Source organism: Ursus maritimus, unplaced genomic scaffold, assembly GCF_017311325.1.
Source record: "Ursus maritimus isolate PB19 unplaced genomic scaffold, ASM1731132v1 scaffold_5, whole genome shotgun sequence".
NCBI lineage: Eukaryota > Metazoa > Chordata > Mammalia > Carnivora > Ursidae > Ursus > Ursus maritimus.
In genome coordinates this window covers 47,602,376-47,620,575 of record NW_024426663.1, presented here as the reverse complement: position 1 = coordinate 47,620,575, position 18,200 = coordinate 47,602,376, and the positions used below count along the sequence as shown (strand labels likewise).

General features: G+C 45.0%; 1 protein-coding gene across 1 annotated transcript in view; it reads left to right on the top strand.

Annotated features, from left to right (window-relative positions):
• Window positions 1–18,200, top strand: part of STK32A (serine/threonine kinase 32A) — an 82,591-nt gene that overhangs the window by 40,030 nt on the left and 24,361 nt on the right. Inside the window, exons 3-4 of the mRNA XM_008691687.2 lie at window positions 7,908–7,945; window positions 15,399–15,488. Of these exons, the coding sequence (XP_008689909.2) occupies window positions 7,908–7,945; window positions 15,399–15,488 (128 nt within the window). The remainder of the gene's footprint in view (window positions 1–7,907; window positions 7,946–15,398; window positions 15,489–18,200) is intronic.

Sequence of the window (18,200 nt, the reverse complement as noted above, 5' to 3'; positions counted from 1 at the left end):
GCTAAATTATTACGGACAATGGAGGGGAAATCCAGAAGCCATGGGAGAAGACATCCGAGAGAAGGAAGGCATGGGGAGCGTGCTGGTGTCTTCAGTGATACTTTAGGAAAAGAAACACAAATTCAAAACGGGATACTGTGTAACATTTTCATGGATGCAAGGATAGTAAAATCACTGCCCTCAACACCTGATTAATATATAAAGGCACTGGATCTGCGTAGCGGGATGACAAATGAGAAGCAGAGCTACATATATATACTATATATGCAATATGTGCTCCATATTACATTATTACAGAATATATTTGTAACTCCTATTCCCTTGAACAAACTGTGGGAAATGCTGGAGCTGAACAACAACAACAAAAATGAGCAGGCAGAAAGCTGCTAACAGAGTAAATCTTAAAAAATTCTCACCACAGTAAAAAACAAAAGACAAAAAAAACCACCGTAACGCTGCGTGGTGATGGATACTAACCAAACTCACTGTAGTGATCGTTTCACAATATATATACGTATCGAATCACTATGTCCTATACCGGAAAAAATTATAATGTTGAATGCCAATTATATCTCAATTTTTTTAAAAATGAAATTTAGATTAAAAAAAAAATCAGCCAGTTAGTAGAAAAGAGACAGAGGCTGTACCTGGTCCATAACATACCTGGCGCTCCACTGCCGCCTCCTGTTCCAAACCACGCATTCCTGCTTAGTTACCCCTGCCACCCTGCCATCCCCTCCTCACTTTTTTTTTCTTAACATACATCTGTTTATGTGCCCAATAGCCTTTGTGTGACATCTTAAATAATATATTATAGAATCGTATGTGTATTTTTCCCTGCTCAAGAGCTTGAGGAGGGCCCAGAGTACGTTATGTAACAGAGAATTAAACCCCAACGGGAGGCCTGTCAGAAAGCCCTGGACACTGACCGGCTTGATTGTGGCTTGGACACGGATTTGCCTGTTCCCTGGTCTCACAACACCCCATATCGGATTGCAGGGTGAACAACTTGATTCCTGGGTAGGTGCAGTGAAGGGATGTAATTAGCCTATTAAGTTCTGCTACTGTCTGTAAAGTCATTCAAGTGGGAAGAGCTGATGTATCAGCTGGGCCTCGGACCCGCCGCGGGGAGCACTGTATCTCCGCGGCCTATTCATAGTCGCGCAGGAGCCGGCAGCCGACCCAGCCTCTTCTGTTTCATCAAATGAAGATGGAATAAAGAATCTCTACAGAATGTGTGTCCCTAGAACTGCAATTCACCACCCCCAAAATTCTGTAGCCCTCCGTGAAATCTCAGACTCTAATTATGCAGAAATCACTTCTTTCTTACCCTTACTCTAATATACACTCAAACTTAATAGAAATGACTGATGTTTTCGTTGACCAACAGTAAATACAGTGTATCGGGGATAGAGAGAGGGCTTTTTTGCTTTGTTTTTTTTTCTCTCTCTCTTCTTAAGGAGAAAAGAAATACATGGCTTATTATTCCAGAAGTCTGAGAAGCCAAGGGACCAGATTCACTCGTTTTTTATGACAAATATTTACGTAAACCTTTTCTTCGTTCTGGGCACTTCTACGAGCCTGGGAGCTATAACACTGAACACTACAGAAAAGATGTCCTTTCTCTGAGAACTTGCATTCCAGTGGGGGGGTAGAAAAATCATAAATACATAAGAAAACAGTGTTAAGTTGATTCACTGGGCATAAGATGGAGGCAAGAGGTAAGCATGGTGGGGGAGGCTACGCTAGGTCGGGCGCTCAGGAAAGAGCTTGGGGGAGATGGTGTTTTCGCAGAGACCTGAAAGGACAGGAAGCAGCGAGCAAGTGAAGGTCTAGGAGGAGAGCGCTGCGGGCGGAGGGGGCCGTCTGCAGGCGAGCTAAGGCGGCCCAGTGCGGCTGGGGCCTGGCGTGTGGCAGGGAGCGGACGCTAGTACGTGGCGCTCAGGGCTGTGCGGGGCTGCAGGACATACAGGGTGAATGGCTGATTTTGTATTCCATGTGGGTTGGGAGCCAGAGGATGTTACACTGGGAAGACGTGTGTAATGAACCCCACGTCCCTGGGTGCCATGTGGTCAGTGGATCGTCAGGGGCACTAGGAGAAGCAAGAAGGTACTACTGCAGTACTTCAACTGAGAGAAGCAATGGTAGCAGTGGAAATGGTGATTATGTTTATGTTTATTGCAGCAATATATATATAAAATAAAATCTATCATTTTAACCATTTTCAAGTGATAAAGTTGTGTGTACCCTTCACCATCGTTCACCTTCAGAATGTTCCCATCTTCTCGAACTGAAACTCTATACCCATTAAACATCGATTACCATTCCCTCCTCACCCAGCCCTTGGTAACCACTATTCTATGTTCTGTCTCTGTGAATGTGACTATTCTAAGTACCTCATGTAAGTGGGATCATACCATGTTTGTCCCTCTGTGTCTGGCATGTTTCACTCAGTATAATGTCTCCACGGTTCATCCATGTTGTAGCCTGCATCAGATTTCCATTCCTTTTTAAAGCTGGATTCCACTGTCCGTCTACACCACATTTTTTTATCCTCCCGCCACTGATGGATATTTGGTTTGTTTCTACTTCTTTTTTTCTTTTTAAGATTTTATTTATTTATTCGACAGAGAGAGACAGCCAGCGAGAGAGGGAACACAAGCAGGGGGAGTGGGAGAGGAAGAAGCAGGCTCATAGCGGAAGAGCCTGTTGTGGGACTCGATCCCGTAACGCCGGGATCACGCCCTGAGCCAAAGGCAGACGATTAACCGCTGTGCCACCCAGGCGCCCCAGTTTGTTTCTACTTCTTGACTACTGCGAATAGTGCTGCTACGAACATGGATATACAATTATCTGTTCAAGCACCTGCTTTTCAATTCTTTTGGGTGTAGACCCACAGAAATAGAATTGTGGGATCATATGTTAATTTCCATGTTTAATTTTTTGAGGAACTGCCATATTGTTTTCAATAATTTTACTTCAGAGGTAAAGTTATCAAGAGTTGTTGAAGGACTGGTGTTATGAGTTAAAGAAAGAACAGAATTAAGGATGATCTCAAGATGGGGCACGTGGGTGGCTTAGTCAGTTAAGCGTCTGACCCTTGATTTTGTCTCAGGTCATGATCTCAGGGTCATCAGATCGACCCCTGTGTCAGGCTCCACATTGGGTGTGGAGCCTGCTTAAAGTTCTCTCTCTTCCTCTCCCCCTGCTTGTGTGCGCACTCCCTCACTCCCCCCCCCAAAATGATCTCAAGATTTTCATTTTTATAATGGGAGAATTATGGGGCCATGTGTTGGGCTAAGGAATTCTGGAATAAAGGGGTTTGGGTGTTCGTGTGGGATGTGGATAAATGTAAAGGTTCTCTTTAGAACATATTACATTTATCCCTATGGCTGTTAGACACACAGAAACATCAAGCAAGAAGTTTGTTATGTTATTAATCTAGAAATCCAGGGTCAGGGATAGAGGTTTTATATACATACATACGTATATATATTTTTATCTATATTTATAAAATATATATAATATTTAAAATCGCAGGACTAAATGAAATAACTGAAGTGGAGAGTAGCTGTATATACAACTGAGCTCTGGGGAATCTCAGCATTTAGATGTTGCACCAAGAAGATACCAGCAGACAAGACTGAGGAGGAACCACTGTGGCAGGAGGAAAGCCAGGAGAAAGGGGCTTTTTGCAAGCCACAAGAATAAAGACATCAGAAGGGAAGGAATGATCAACCCACAGAGAAGTCAATTTGATAAATAAAAGTGCAGCCAGTGGATTCGGCAAGCTGGAGGTCATCCATGTACTTGACAGGGGCAATTTCTGGAAGTAGAGGGGATGGAAGCCTGGTTAGAACAGCTGAGGAGGAGAATGGAGATGCTGTTTCTAGTTTCTCACCTATTAACCATTCAATCCAGAGTTGTTATTGCAAAGGAAAATAGTAAAATGGGACGATAAGTGGAGATCGCTATGCATCGAGGAAGGTATTTCCAAGAGACTCAATCATAACATACTTCATACAAGAGAGATAGAAAGGGAAGGTGTAGGAGAAGGAAGGAATACCTAGCTGAGAGAAATCTGTGAGAAGGTGAGAGGAGATGAGATCCAGAGCCCCAGGAGAAGAGCTGTCTGGGGTAGGCACAGGGACATTTCATCTAGTATAACTGGAGGCAAGACCGTGGGTATGGCTATAGAAATAGGGCGGTTGGTAGACTTAGTGGTAGATAGTTCTCTTGTCTTCGTGAAGTAAGGAGGTTCGGTCATCAACTGAGAGAAAGTGGGAGGGAACATGGAAGAGACCTGAAGGCAATGGGAAAGTGTGCAGTGCTCCTCTTGGAGAAGGTATCTCTCTGTGGCTTGGCACACTGCTGCTGGCTTGAGATGTGTGGCCATTAATTTAAATGAGAAGTCAATACTACTATGATCTTTCTAGAAAAGCTTAGGGGCGTGGCTGTAGGTGAGAAGAATTGGGGAGTTGGGTTTAACCAATATGGGGGTTTTAATAGGTGAGTACCATTGCCGGGGGTAAGAGAATTAAAGATTTGTACAAGGGAGGTTAACAATGGCTGTGGAAGGGGACTGAGGATATGAGTGAGAGTTGTGATGCGTAAATGCAAAGTGACAGAGTCAATAATTGGTGGCTTTGTGGGGCTGCATGTGCCAGCTTGGGAAGCGGATTGGATAGAAGGTGAAGTTGGTCAGGGGGAGGGCTGTTGTAACAGCAAAGGAACAGTTAGGACATAGGAGTCAGGAAACAACTGAGGTCCATAAACGGAAAGATAACTGTAGGTAATTTGGGCCAGTGAGTGCTAAGGGATTCGATGGAATGTCCGCAAAGACTTGTCATCATCAAGAATGATGAATAACGAGAGAGAGAGGGAACTCATTCGTGATCCGCTGATGACATAGAAGTTGTAAGAGTCCTCTATATATATCTTAACCAAAGAATTTTGTCAAAAATGCTAAGTGTTGTGCTTTGCCAATGCCTTTTCATTCATAGATAAGCTTTTAAGAGTTTCATAGTTTAAAATCAGATTGACATCTTTGGCTGTGGACAATGCCTGGATGGTATTTCTGAAGATGACTGTACATCAGAAGGTCCTAGAAGTTTCTGCTTGTTTTTGGACAGACACCTTGGCCTGGCCACAGAGAGTCCAATTGCCCCAGGACTGAACTAGGTCAGAGAACCCAGGTTGTTTACAGCCCCCTCAGGTGATTCCAAACGTAACCATCGAGTTAAACCATAGTATAGGTCACCTTAATTGGAAGAAACAGCTTAGAATAAGTTCTCTCATACTTAGTATTATTTAACCAGGCTAAAGAGATAAGGAAGTAGTGCTAAATTTCAAAACTAGTAAATGTCAACTTGTTCTACCAGGAATTTTAATATAGTACAAGGGGTTTATTTTCACGCCCTTCCATAACAATGTTAGCACGCTGCAGTTTACCCTGTAGTGACTTAGAAGTTACTCGCCACATTTTGGGGAAGCTATGTATCAGAATCTGTGTTTTTACACTTAATTTTTATGTTAAAAGTCCACTTTTTAAACATTTGTCTTATATTTTCCTCCTATTCCTTCTCCGAATTTAGTAGTAAATACACCCCTTTACCACGGTAAACCTTTCAGCTTGGTTCCTTATGAACCTTTCTTACCCTCTCCATCCCAGAGAGAACTAGATCTCGTTTGTCTTTAATTTCCTATATTCTAGCACAGTGCCTTATCAAAGTAGTAAGTACTCGATGAATAAACGTGTCTGAGATTGAAGTAAGAACATCACATGAGCTAATGGTACCTCTCTGATCTCTGTATTATTCTTTAAACTTCAGGGCAGATTCTGGGAAAGGTAGTGGATATAATGAGATGTGGCTTTGATCTGATACTTAAGAAAAATGATGCTCTAGGATTTCATAGAAAGTTCCCAAAGAGTCAAACCCACAGCAAGTCATTTTTCTCACCAACCCCTCCAGAATTCAAGGCAAAGAAATCACAGTGTTAATCTTGCCATATCCAAGTGTCTTCCCTCCCGGCCGAGCTCCATGGGGCCTCCTTTTTGCGGATGCTCACTGGGGCCGGTCTGAAAGAAGTAGCAAGAGCCTGACACCCGGTTTACCTTGAGCTTTGAATTGCCCAGTATTTGATGGCACACCATGAGTGCACTGGTATGTACTGTTAGGATTCACCTTCTCGAAGCACTAGAAATTCTCCTGGTGTCATCTTGTCATTCATTTACGGCCTACCGAGCACTGTGAGCCTATGTAATGGAATAGGACGTTAACGTAGAAACCATCCCTGACATTGGGACTTCACGATCCAGGTGGAGAAGAATAAATATAAGCATGATAAATGTTATGATGGAAGAAGTATACCTCGCCGAGCACCCAGGAGGGGCAATGACTCAGAAATGGAAATTCAGAGAAGGCTTCCTGCAGGAAGTGGCACTGGAGCTTTGAGTCGAGGGCTGAATCGGCTTTTGCTGAGCCCGTGGTGAGAGAGCTCTGATTCAGGCAAAGAGACAGCAGAAGGTGAGGGGACGTAGGGAGCATGTAGGGATGCCACCTGCTTCTGTGTGGCTGGAGCACAGGAGCCAGATTATGAAAGGGACTTTATTTCATATGAGTGAGTTGGAATGCGTAATTCTGGAAACAATGGCATCCATCAAAGGGTTCGGGGTGGTTTGCAACAGAGAGAGAGTTTAGCCATAGAAACAGGCAGTTGGAAACCCTCTGACCCTCTATCTTTTTGGCCCGTTGTACCCCGCACCAGAGAAGAATGTGCCACAGACACAGATGATCACTTACGAGGCCAGAATTCATGTTAGGGACCTCACACGTGAAATAAGAAAATATTCCAAGTTCGTGAGACTATCCGTGCACCTGCACGCTGGTGTGGCATAAGCTTGGTTCTGCTTGTAGGTAAGGGGCTTGGTATTCATTCATAGTTTCAAGAAAAGAGGACCCTGACATGCTCGGTCTGTCAAAGACTAAGGTCACCTTATTCTGGTGACATAAAAGCCACTTGACTAGACTGAAAATGCGTCCCCAAAACCTATTGCAGAATTTCATCTCTAATGGCTTTTGTGAATTTAGGTTGAAGGGCTTTAATGGTGCATTAGGGAAGGGCAGTAAAACACCGAGAATGCAAGAGCTGGGGCGCTTACAAACAACAGCGCTGTTCTCTGCTCGAGGAGCGCGGCTCACGCTGGTGCTCACGTCACAAGGACTCTGAAAACCCTGCGGGCCACTCCCCTAGGTATTTACCATCAAACTACTCCCTTCACTGGAAGAAGGTGAGTTTTGTTCTCTCGCATGGATTTAAGGATCTCACTAGTGTCTGCAAGACGAGTCCCACTCCTTTAACTACCCCAGCTGTAATAGTTATTAAGTAACTAGAGGCATAAGAGAATCATCCTTAAAAAGATTCTAATTTCGGCAACTTTAAAATATAACCACATTATGTATCATTTTCCCCTGGTTTTGTAGCGTCTTGATGTTCAGTCTAGTGACACAGCGAAAATGATAATAAGTACTACTACCTTACGGCCATTTAATTCCCTCTGTGACCCAGGAGCTAAACTTGCGCGTTTACAAGTCATATGCTGCTTACGAATTTAAGAATGTCAGCTTTCGAATGAGAGAGGCTCAAGCTCAAAGCCCAATTCTTCCCAACTCTGTGACCTTAAGTTGCTTAACCTCTTGAAGCCCCCGTTTTCTGATCTAGAACTTGGGGGTCTTCATGGTAAGCTTGTCGGAGATTCACCATGGGCAACGGATGAGATTGGGAAGGAAGACAGGCTAGCTGTTCCCTCCTTGGAACTCCTGTGCGTTTTCGCTTTTACGCTTTAGTTCTGGTTGGTTTGTTTGTCTGATTATGAGCAACTTTCTCTTTTCCTTTTACTCCCCTAGGGATATGAAGCCTGACAATATTTTGCTGGATGAACATGGTAAGTAAATGATTTGTTTGCAATCAACATGGCTTGCACATAGAAAAAGCATGTGCGACAAAAATGATTACCCGGGCAAAGGAGGATTACGCACGGAAAACGCCCTGGTTCATTCAGTTGAGTTCTATGCACAAACTTGATCTGATGGGCGGGAGGGACAAGCTGGGTGAACTCCATTATTGTAGCGTGGCGCGGTACCCTAGGACACCCTTAAGTAACATTATATTTACATAATGAAAACGTCACTCCCTTTTCAACTTGTTAGACTTCTGATTTTTTCAAGAAAACCATCACAGTTTTTTTTTTTTTGGTGCTAATTTGCCTTAATATCTTTCTAAAAATCATCTCTTTTTTAATAAAGCAGAAAAGGCCTCAAGCTCAGAGCACGTGGCAGGCAAAACTATCTCCCAAATGATTAGTGACACCATTTTGATCTCATTGCATCTACTTTCATGCGTTTCTTCTTATGAGGGAAAATTAGTTTCACGTTTGCAGAAGAGAAAACCAAGTTTTTCGTCCAAAGATTTTTCAGTTGAAGAAAGTGCATCGGTTTAAAGAAAAAGAGAAAGCGGACCACAGTGCATGTGGCATCCGGATGGGAAAGTGATACAGGGAATTTGGCAATCACCATGAAGGTGATCAGTGAATGCCGGAAACCCAAGAAACACAGATGAAGGACATCCTGAGAGCAAACTTTCAGCAACAATGACTAGTGTGTGTCATCTCTTCCCACTGTTTCCTTTAATGTCCATTCGGATATACGGGTCCACCAGGGCAGAGCCGTCGGACGCACAGCCTGCAGCTTATAACTGTTAACAGTGGCACTGAGATCCTTCTTACGTGTTCAGGAAGCTGTTGGATGAGGGAGTCCTAGGTGTGCAGGGCTCCTTATTCATTTGACTTGTACAAAAGGGATGTGCAGTGGGACTGCAACTCCACGTACCATCCATCGCTCATTACTTATTTACCTCACTGCGCTTTCAACCTGATTTGCCAGACCCCACCTGCTCTCGGAGGGCTAAGAAACACTTTTGCGTATGACCTCTAATTTCGAAGCTCAGGGTCATTATTTATTTATGGACTGTCTAAAAAGATTTTTTCCACTTTCTTCCGGTGCCTAATTTCTTCCTTCCCTTTACTGCTTCTGACAATCAGGAGCAGATTCTCAGAATCTCCAAAATGTGAACAAGTGTGAGACTTGGCGTGAAGGTGACTTTCATGAGAACACCGGCTCTCCATGCCTCCAAGAAGAGGCGGGAGCCTCTCTCACCCTGGTGCGGATAAACTCTGTGGGGCCTCACAGTCATGGGGAGGGCCGCCCCTCACCCAGAGAGACTGCCCCTGCACAATTTAGAAAGAGGTTCTCTGTCTCCCCACCCCAACCCACGAAGGTGCATGGCTGGCCAGGCAGAACACAGTCTGGGGTTCTGTCCCTACCTGCTCCCTTTTCTGGTTGCCTTTGTGTACGATGTATTGCTCTGCCACTTGTGGAGCCCTGGATGGAGACATACAGTCCTGTTGTCCACAACCTTTCAAGATTTACCTCCCATTCAGAGAACAACGCTTTCATCTTGGGCCCCAAACATGGCTTCATCTTATTTCTACCATTAAGTCATCTGATCCTCTCTCATTCGATTTCTTTCTCCTTCTCATTTTCTTGTCAACTTGGTGATTGTAGATTAGGAGAACAGTCCAGAAATAAATTAATCTTCAAGTTTACCTGCCCTTAGAAACCCCCATGTGAAAGAATAATTGTATGATATTATAGTCAAGAGAATGGATTCTGGAGCCCGATTGCCTGAGTTCGAACCCAGTTCACCCCCTCACTAATCACTAGCTCTGAGAGTTTCCACAGACTGTCTCAACTTTCTCTGAATCTCAGTTTTTTGAGGAACCAAAAGAGTAATTCTTAGAGTCACTGTAGAAATGAACTAGCCTACTATCTATAAAGTGCTGATTGTAGTGTCCGTCCCCAGGAAATCACTCAGAAGATAACTATTAGTACAATTTCACAAAGGAGTAGTGACTTTTTCCCTTAAAGAAGGAAGCTAAGGCTTCTAGATCTTGTTTTATGTGTCTCTGTCGATAGCAGGTAGTCAGTGAAAGCTGGGCTCTTGCCTGTCTTTCTAAAGAATTGTTTTGATTCTGGAGGGAATATGCCAAAGCTTCTGTGTGTCTACTTGGTAGGTCTTGTGTTTAAGCCATTTTGTTTGGCGCTTTTTCTCAGGCAGCTATGCCTTCAGTGGTCTGTTCTGCTTTTCTCTCCTGGGTGTAGGGGGCTCAGCCCACTTTGGGGGGCATTTTACTCTTGCTAGGGATGGGGCTCTGTTGTTCAGGGAGTATGAGCGGCCGTCCCAGTCGGCCAGAGGGACAGTCCCAGTCTACACCTGTTACCTAGTGAACTATTAACACTGACCCTTTCACTATTAAGGTTTTGGGTTTCAACAATGAATTAAGAGGCCTCTTTTGGTATTATTTTCTCATCCTGAACTCAACTTGAAAATCACCACAGTTAATAAGAGAGACATTGTTTTGGAAAGAAACGGATCTGTGAATGGGATCGAAGCAAACAAACCAAAAAGATAGAGAGCTTTTCTCTGAACACGGTCCTGGGGACCCCTTTCTGAAAAACATAATTTTTAAGGTTATTTGCTCTGTTTATGCCAGTTCTGAGAAGCTAAGCCTTTCGGGCATTGCTCAGGGACTAGAGTCAACCACGCTTAAGTGCGTCCATTCCTGATAACCCCCAGCCCTGAGCACATGCTATAGAGCTGCTCCTGGGAGATTCGGCTGCCCCGCAAATCCATGGGGGCCTTTCCAAGAGTCTCCTGGCATGATTTTCCATGGCTCCTATTTGAAGCCCTCATTTGTCCTCTCTATCCACATTTATAGGGTTTCACCCCTGATGGGCCGTCACGCGCGCCTTTTGCACGGGGATTTTAGCAGCCGGGAAGGATAATTGCCTGTGTCTGCCATGCCTTCTACGCCCGTTCCTCCAAGTGAGCTGTGCATCACACCAATGGCTTACATTTTAATTCAGCACCACACGGCGACAGGCGGGAACTTTGTCTTATTCTTACTGATTCATATTGGTTCGTAGTCATCAGAAAAGACTGCTATTTAAAGGAGCTGAAGCCCTTTGTAAAACGCAGAATCTTTCCACCGCGTCAACGAGCATTCAGAACGGGACTGAAAAGAATGTTTTTGATTTAGAGCATACCTGCTACTATTCTCCCCAAATGTCTCATTCACTAGTTCAGAGCCCAAGCCGACGTTAGATCTCGGACGGCTTATCCTCAGTCATCCTGATAGATATTTTCATATCCTACCAACGAAAGTACCGCATCCAATTCTATCAATTCCATCGTGTCTGAATTTTTGTGTGTGTCTTAAATTATTCAGGAAATAAATACTGCATCCAGAGGAACAATAATGTCTGCCTGGAGTATCTGAGGAAACGACAATTATGGCATCATCTATAATTTAGTTCCCTTAATATCATCCCTGGTCCCAGGGACCGGAGAAAGGCAAAAACTCGGTCTGGGGGTAAGAGGAAGCACGACGCGTGCTCCCCGAACAGCTTCTTCCTTGCCGAGTCCCAAAATGGGCCTAAAAATCTAGTGGGAATCTCCTTTTAAGAAAAAAATTCTCTAAGGGTGTCTGGGTCGCGCAGTCGGTTAAGCATCCAACTCTTGGTTTTGGCTCAGGTCATGATCTCAGGGTCATGGGATCCAGCCCCAGGTCAGGCTCTGCGCTCAGCACGGAGTCTGCTTGAGACTCTCCCTCTGCCCTTCCCCTCTGTGCTTGCTCTTTCTCTCTCTAAAAATAAATAAATAAATCTTTAAACAATTATTTATCTATCACTAAATGCCTGTATCTATTTAGTACCTATAGGTTTAGGCGGCTACATAGATAATAAATATATGAAGAGAGAGAAAGAGAGAGAGAAAAGCAGCACCCTATCCCCAATAACCAAATTCACTGAGTCTCAGCTACTGCCTAAGGATATGCATTTTTTAATAATTTATTATGTTATGTGAGTCACCATATGGTACTTAAGGATATGCATTTTTAACAAGAATCCCGGAAGACATGGCACCCACCCTCTCAACACTTCGGGGTGGTGGAAATGTTTGAAAGCTGGGGCAACACCGGTGGACTGGTCACGGTGGCCAGGAGTGCTGTGTCGATAAAGATCGTCAGGCAGAGCAGACATAGTGAGAAAGAGCTAGAAGTAATGACAATAATGATAGTTGAATTAAATGACTCAGTGCTATCGATTCAGATTTGCAATGTGCTTCTGTATCTCAAGGTACAGAGGTGAAAAGAAAGGCAAAAATGCTTTCCTAAGGTACCAAATCGGGAGCTTCTAAGCCTTGTACCTGGAAAACCCCACGTGAAGGCAGTGGTTCTGACTGGGGGTGGTTTTGCTCTACTTCCTGCCCCCAAAGGGGACATCTGGCAGTGTCTAGAGACATTTTCATGGTCAGGATTCCAGCCTGGAGCGGGAAGTGCCATTGGCCTCTAGTGGGTAGAGGCTAGGGTGTTACTGAACTTACTACCATGCACAAGACAGCCCCACGGTGAAGAATGACCAGGTCTAAGAGGTTGAGAAACTCCACGGAAGGGCCTGGGCTGATGGTCCCCCGTTCCCAAGGCAATTCCCGTGTCCCTCAACCAGCAGGGGACTGCCCCTCCCCCTGTGAGCCAGCACTTAGGTTCACTTTCACAGCTTGGGAGGAACCTGGCAGAGGGATGACCAGCTATGGGGACATCCTGGGCCTGGAATTGCGCTTTGGGGCCAGGGTCTACGGGCTCCGCGGAGTTCTGCTTGTGTGCTTTCGCTAAGAGCCCCGGACCCCAGGTTCCAGTAGAACCCGGCTAGCCCTCAAACAATTTCTCCCCACCCATACTGTGCCCTCTGGCAGGGAGACCAACTCTGAGCCAACCGGGAAGGGACTGTTTCAGTTTCTCCAGCTCTTTGGTCTTGTGATAAAGCACAAAAAGTTTGGAGGAAATTCAAAGCTCAACCAAGGGGTCCCGGACCAAATTCTCAATTCTAATCCCAGCTCTGCTACTTCTGAGCTCCGTGAAATTAGCCACAAACAACTTTTCTATTAAACAGGGACTATTGCGCCCGGCTAACCCGTTTGAAAATAGCAATCCATCCATACACGTAAATACCACTGAAAGATAAAATCCAGCAGCCTGTCAACAGATTCATAAGATACATAACGAGTACTTACTGGGTCGGGATCTTCTACCAGGCCAGATCTTACTGTAAAAGAGTGTTCTCAAACTTGACTGAGCGTCAGAATCACCTGGGAGGCTTGTTTAAACACGGGCGTCCCACCCTCATTCTCTAATTCAGTAGGCTGGGGGCGGTACTCAGGAGTTTGCATTTCTAGCAGGTTCCCAGGTGCTGCTGGTCTGAGGACCACGCTCTCAGAACCACGGGGCTCGAAAACAACCTCGACCTTTTATTTCTGTAAGAGCGTGGATAATCTCAGGATTGAGTTGGCTCCGGACGTCTGCTCAGACTAAAGTAAAGGGTCCCCTGCCAGGCTGCTCATCTGAATCACCTGTGGAGTTTCTGGTTGTTTCTAACACGGGTGTCTGGCTCTCTACAGTCCCACTGCTAGCAGAGTCAAGTCCAGGCATGTGTGTTCGGCAAAATGGTGCTGGGGTTTCTGATCATGAGAAAGAGCAACAGTCGAACACTTTCTTCCTTCCAAATGCTGAGCAAAGTTCTTCCACGGTATTATTTTATTTGATCTCCCCAACAAACTCATAAGAAAATTCCTGTTGCCATCCCAATTTTACAGAGAAGGTGTCACCTTTTAAGGTAACACAGAAAGTTAGTGGTCAAACTTGGACTTGAAGCCAGGCAGCCTGACTCCAGAGAACAAGCCTTTCGTAACTACAGTGTCTCTAGGCTGACCTAATTTGTATCCGTGAATCCCTTGAGCTGACTCAGGGGGAGAAAGAAAGAAAGAAAAAACGGAGGCAGCCTATACAATATTAGAAGAGTTATCAGAATTATCTGTTGGTACCATTTGAGCAAGAATACCTTCACTTTCAGCCGGACGAGTGCTACTCTTACTTTATTAAAATGTCGTCACATCAGCACACAAAACACTTTTTTTGCACAAAACAAAACCCCAGCGATACAGGCAGTGAGGTTTGTCTTCAGCGCACACTGGGTGCTATCAGGGAGCAGACTGAGAGGTTCGGCAGTGGGGAGTGTGGACTGTGAGCCACGGAAGAAGGATACGACGACATCCCCTCCCAGGGCAGCCGTGTCTCATCAAAACCACAGGGCATGGAAATGGAAATGCCAACACTTCAAGGGCCTCTGAAAGCGTATGAATTTTGTGCCAACAGCTGACATCACGGGCAGTCTGCCTGCTGCTGCTCCTGCCCTCTTCCTCCTTCAAGCTGGAAATGCAGGACCCTTGGCAGGGGCCGCTCCTTGCAGAGCTGAGGCGTCAGACCCACGCTCTATGCCCTGAGTGTCAGAGCTGAGAGAGACCCTAGAGAGGAGCTAGTCTGCCTGTTTCTTTTTCTTTTCTTTTTCTTTCTTTTTTTTTTTTTTTACAAAAAGAAACTTGGGTTCAACATAGAAAACGGACTCAAAGTCTATGAGATATCAGGGGCAGAGTTCAGGGCAGAACTCAGGTCTCTTGGCTCGCTGCCCAGGGCTCATGATACAGCCTCTTTATAAATAAAACTTGACTTTTTTGCCCCTGCCTTCCCCTAATACATTATTTTGTTGGGGGTGGGTAGAGGACAACCTAAACTGTCAGACAAAAAATACTCATGATATTTCAGAGAAACGAGGAGGAAAAAGGTACTCTTGCTTGGCAAAGAAATAAATACATGTATCCACATTTGTGTCAGCAAATTGTGTAGCAATATTTATCTCGGGGAAAAAATTCCCTAAGTGGAGCCTATTTCCTAACCTAGATTCAGAAACCCTTGCTTGTTTCCTCGCTATTACTGTCAAAAGATTGCCGTGTGCTTTTTAAATAAAAACAATCAGGAGAATTTACGTCATAAAAAAAAAAAATCCCCTAAGAGACACTTGGAAAAATGCTTGGAAATTCCATACATAGAATACCCCTGGCTGCTTCCCTCTTGATGCTTACAGGTGTGACCAAATTAAAATGTTGCCAACGAAAAATCATAAGCAGAATTACCAGAGTGTGAGCTCTTAACCAGGCAGCTTAAAACTTTCTGAGATTGAACTGCAGGTTTACCAGCAGACTCAGCTGGTTGACGATGACACTGGTCTTGAGGGCAGAATAATTGTGCTGCTGCTGCCTGGACCGCGCTTGCTACCGGCACGCAGGCATTGACAAAAGCAGCTTCCAGAGGCTCTCCGTAAGAAGCACGGCTGCGCCACGGAGTTGAACGGGACTTAACGTTCTGTGTGGTGCTTTTGTCTCTCCAGGGCACGTGCACATCACGGACTTCAACATCGCCGCGATGCTGCCCAGGGAGACGGGGCTCACCACGGTGGCTGGCACCAAGCCTTACATGGGTACGGGCCTCGCGAGCGGCGGTGTAAGAGCAAGGCTGGGCTTTTCCATTCCGGTAGACATCTACTCCAGGTCCAGGCATCTGGAGCCTCTTGCGCTCAGAATGCCAAGTTCCCCTGTGACTTTCCCCGGGGAGCTTCTGAGTTCACGGGTCTGGGGTGGGTCTCAGGAGGCTCCACTGAGCGAGCACCTGATCTGAGCTTGGTTCAGGAGGGCCACTGATGACGCTTCGAAACACTGCTTTATGAGTTATGCAGGACAGCTTCTACCCACTTCCTAACAAAGACTGCTAGTTGATTGAATAAGTTCTACTAACGGCCTCTGTGGGCGTGGCACAGTCTCAGGGACTGGTGACCCCGTACGTGAGCAAAATACCCAAGGTCTCCTGCTCATGGAGCTTACCTTCTAGGGAGAGGAGTTCTTAAAAATAGAATCAGGGGCACCTGGGTGGCTTTGTCAGTTGGTTTCGGCTCAGGTCATGATCTCGGGGTCATAGGATCAAGCCCCGCATTGGGCTCTGTGCTCAGCGTGGAGTCTGCTTGTCCCTTGCTGCCCCTCCTCCCACTCATGAGCTCCCTCGCTCTCTGTCTTAATAAATAAATAAATAAATAAATAAATAAATAAATAAATAAAATCTTTAAAAATAGAATCAAATAGAAGTAAAATGCAGTAATAAATCAGATGGTGATAGGTGACATAAGTATTACTATACCCATCATTTACATAACCAACCCCTCATTACACGCATAGGACTGTAAAGTTCACACAACGCCTCCCAGATGTCATTTTACTTTTAGTTTTAGCAGCACGACAAACCCATGAGTTCTCCTTCTTAAAGATGAAGAACTGGATTTTGCCTGAAGATTCAAAATACACCCAGAGGGTGATGAAAAGGATAGGTTAGGTGCCAAAACTGTCAACGAGGTCTCACATTCAATTATGTTAACACTCACAAATTACTACGCATTCTAAGTGCTCTTGCTGGAGCGTCTCTGTGTGGACACCATTCTGGCAGAACTAGCCTTGCCGCCCACCCACCCCCAAGAAACGTAAAGGGAGAACTGCTGTCCTTTTCCCGAAGGGATTCAGGAAGAGGGACTTGTCCGCTCTCCCCACCTAGGACGGTGAGTCAGGTCTTAAGAGAATTATCTGGAAAGTCGGTGGGTGACTGTGAGGCGAGTGACCTGGATTTCCAAGCTTGGTCAATGTCTGGTTCGTCACCGTCCGTGCTGACGGGTCCTGGTACTCACAGAACCCGATCTGTCCATGGGGGTTTGATGAGTTTGGAGTTAAGTCCTCCCAGGGACCATGACGTTAGGAGACAGAGATACAGTAGTGTGGGAGTGTGTCTGGATTAGCCAGAGGGTGGGGTCCAGCTTGTCTGGGACCCTGCCAGTAGCCTGGAGGGAGGGCGGTCCCTATCGGTGTGGCTTACTGGAAACACCACCAATTCCAATAGAGCTCAACCATAGCAGAATCCTGGAGGTGCCCCCCAAGCACAGGGTGCTTTAGAAGCTCTTCGGGTAATTCTGCCATGTAGCCAGGGTTGAGAGGGTTGCCACAGAGAAGGAGAGACGTCAGCTATTAGAAGCAACTAAAGAGAGATCACCTCAGGATCCCTCTACCTCCACTATCCCTCAACCAGGCAAAAAGGATTAAAATGTATTAAGCAAGAGACCAGGAGCTATCATCAAGGGAGCCCCCTACCCAACACAAACGGGAAGCTAGCCACTGCACAGCTGTAGGCAGATGACGGAAGACAAAAGCCTATTTCTGCTTCTACCCTAATTAGTTGAGATGCTTAAAGCAGCTAATGTCACTGGTTAAGCCAGTGGAATTAGGGAGGTGGGATGAATTGTCCTGACTAGATATGGTCAGAGTAATTTATGAGCAAAATATTTGACCTTGAAATCAAGGGTAAGAGCAAAGCCACTTTTAATATGTCATTTCCTTCCTCATATAACTAGAGAGAGGAAAAGAAAAAAGAAAAGAAAAGAAAACCCCTTGGCCACCTCACTTTCCAAGAGAAAGAAATCCTCTGGGGAAAAAATGAGTCCTATTTTAGATGATATTTGAACAACTACAGATTTCCTGGCTTCCTATTACCAGTGCGGGGGAATAAATCTCCTTTGTCACTTCTAAAATAATGGACACATATAATTCAGCCTATTTTCTGCCTAAAACTCACAGTTCTCAGATGATAAAAGGAAATATCTGAGCCTGCTGGTCTGATGAATTTTTTCTGCAGGTTTCCTGGGTTTCCATATTAAGGGCTATTTTCTTGGAGCCAAATCAGAATGTGCATCTGGGTTTTCTAGGCCTGGTTTCCATGGTGAGAGGAGTAAAGGGAGACTACCCTTCTTTTCTCTCCCCAGTGATTTTAAATACAATATCCGTATAATTTAATTCTCCTCATATTTGGCATTTCGGGTCCTTTCACAACACGGAGCTAGGAAATTGGAGTGCGTTCAAGGTTCTCTCTGCTTTTCCACCTTCACCCTTATAATTAACAATTATTAATATTTATTGAAAGCTTTCTATGGGCCAGACAACGTGTTAAATGTTTAACGTTCATTTTACTCATTTTTTTTCTCAGCGACTTTATGAGGCAGACTATAATTATCACCATTTTACAATGAGAAAATCAGAAGCTAAGTCACATGGCTAATAATTGAAAAAGCTTAAATTTAAAGCAAGCTCCGACTTCAGAAAGT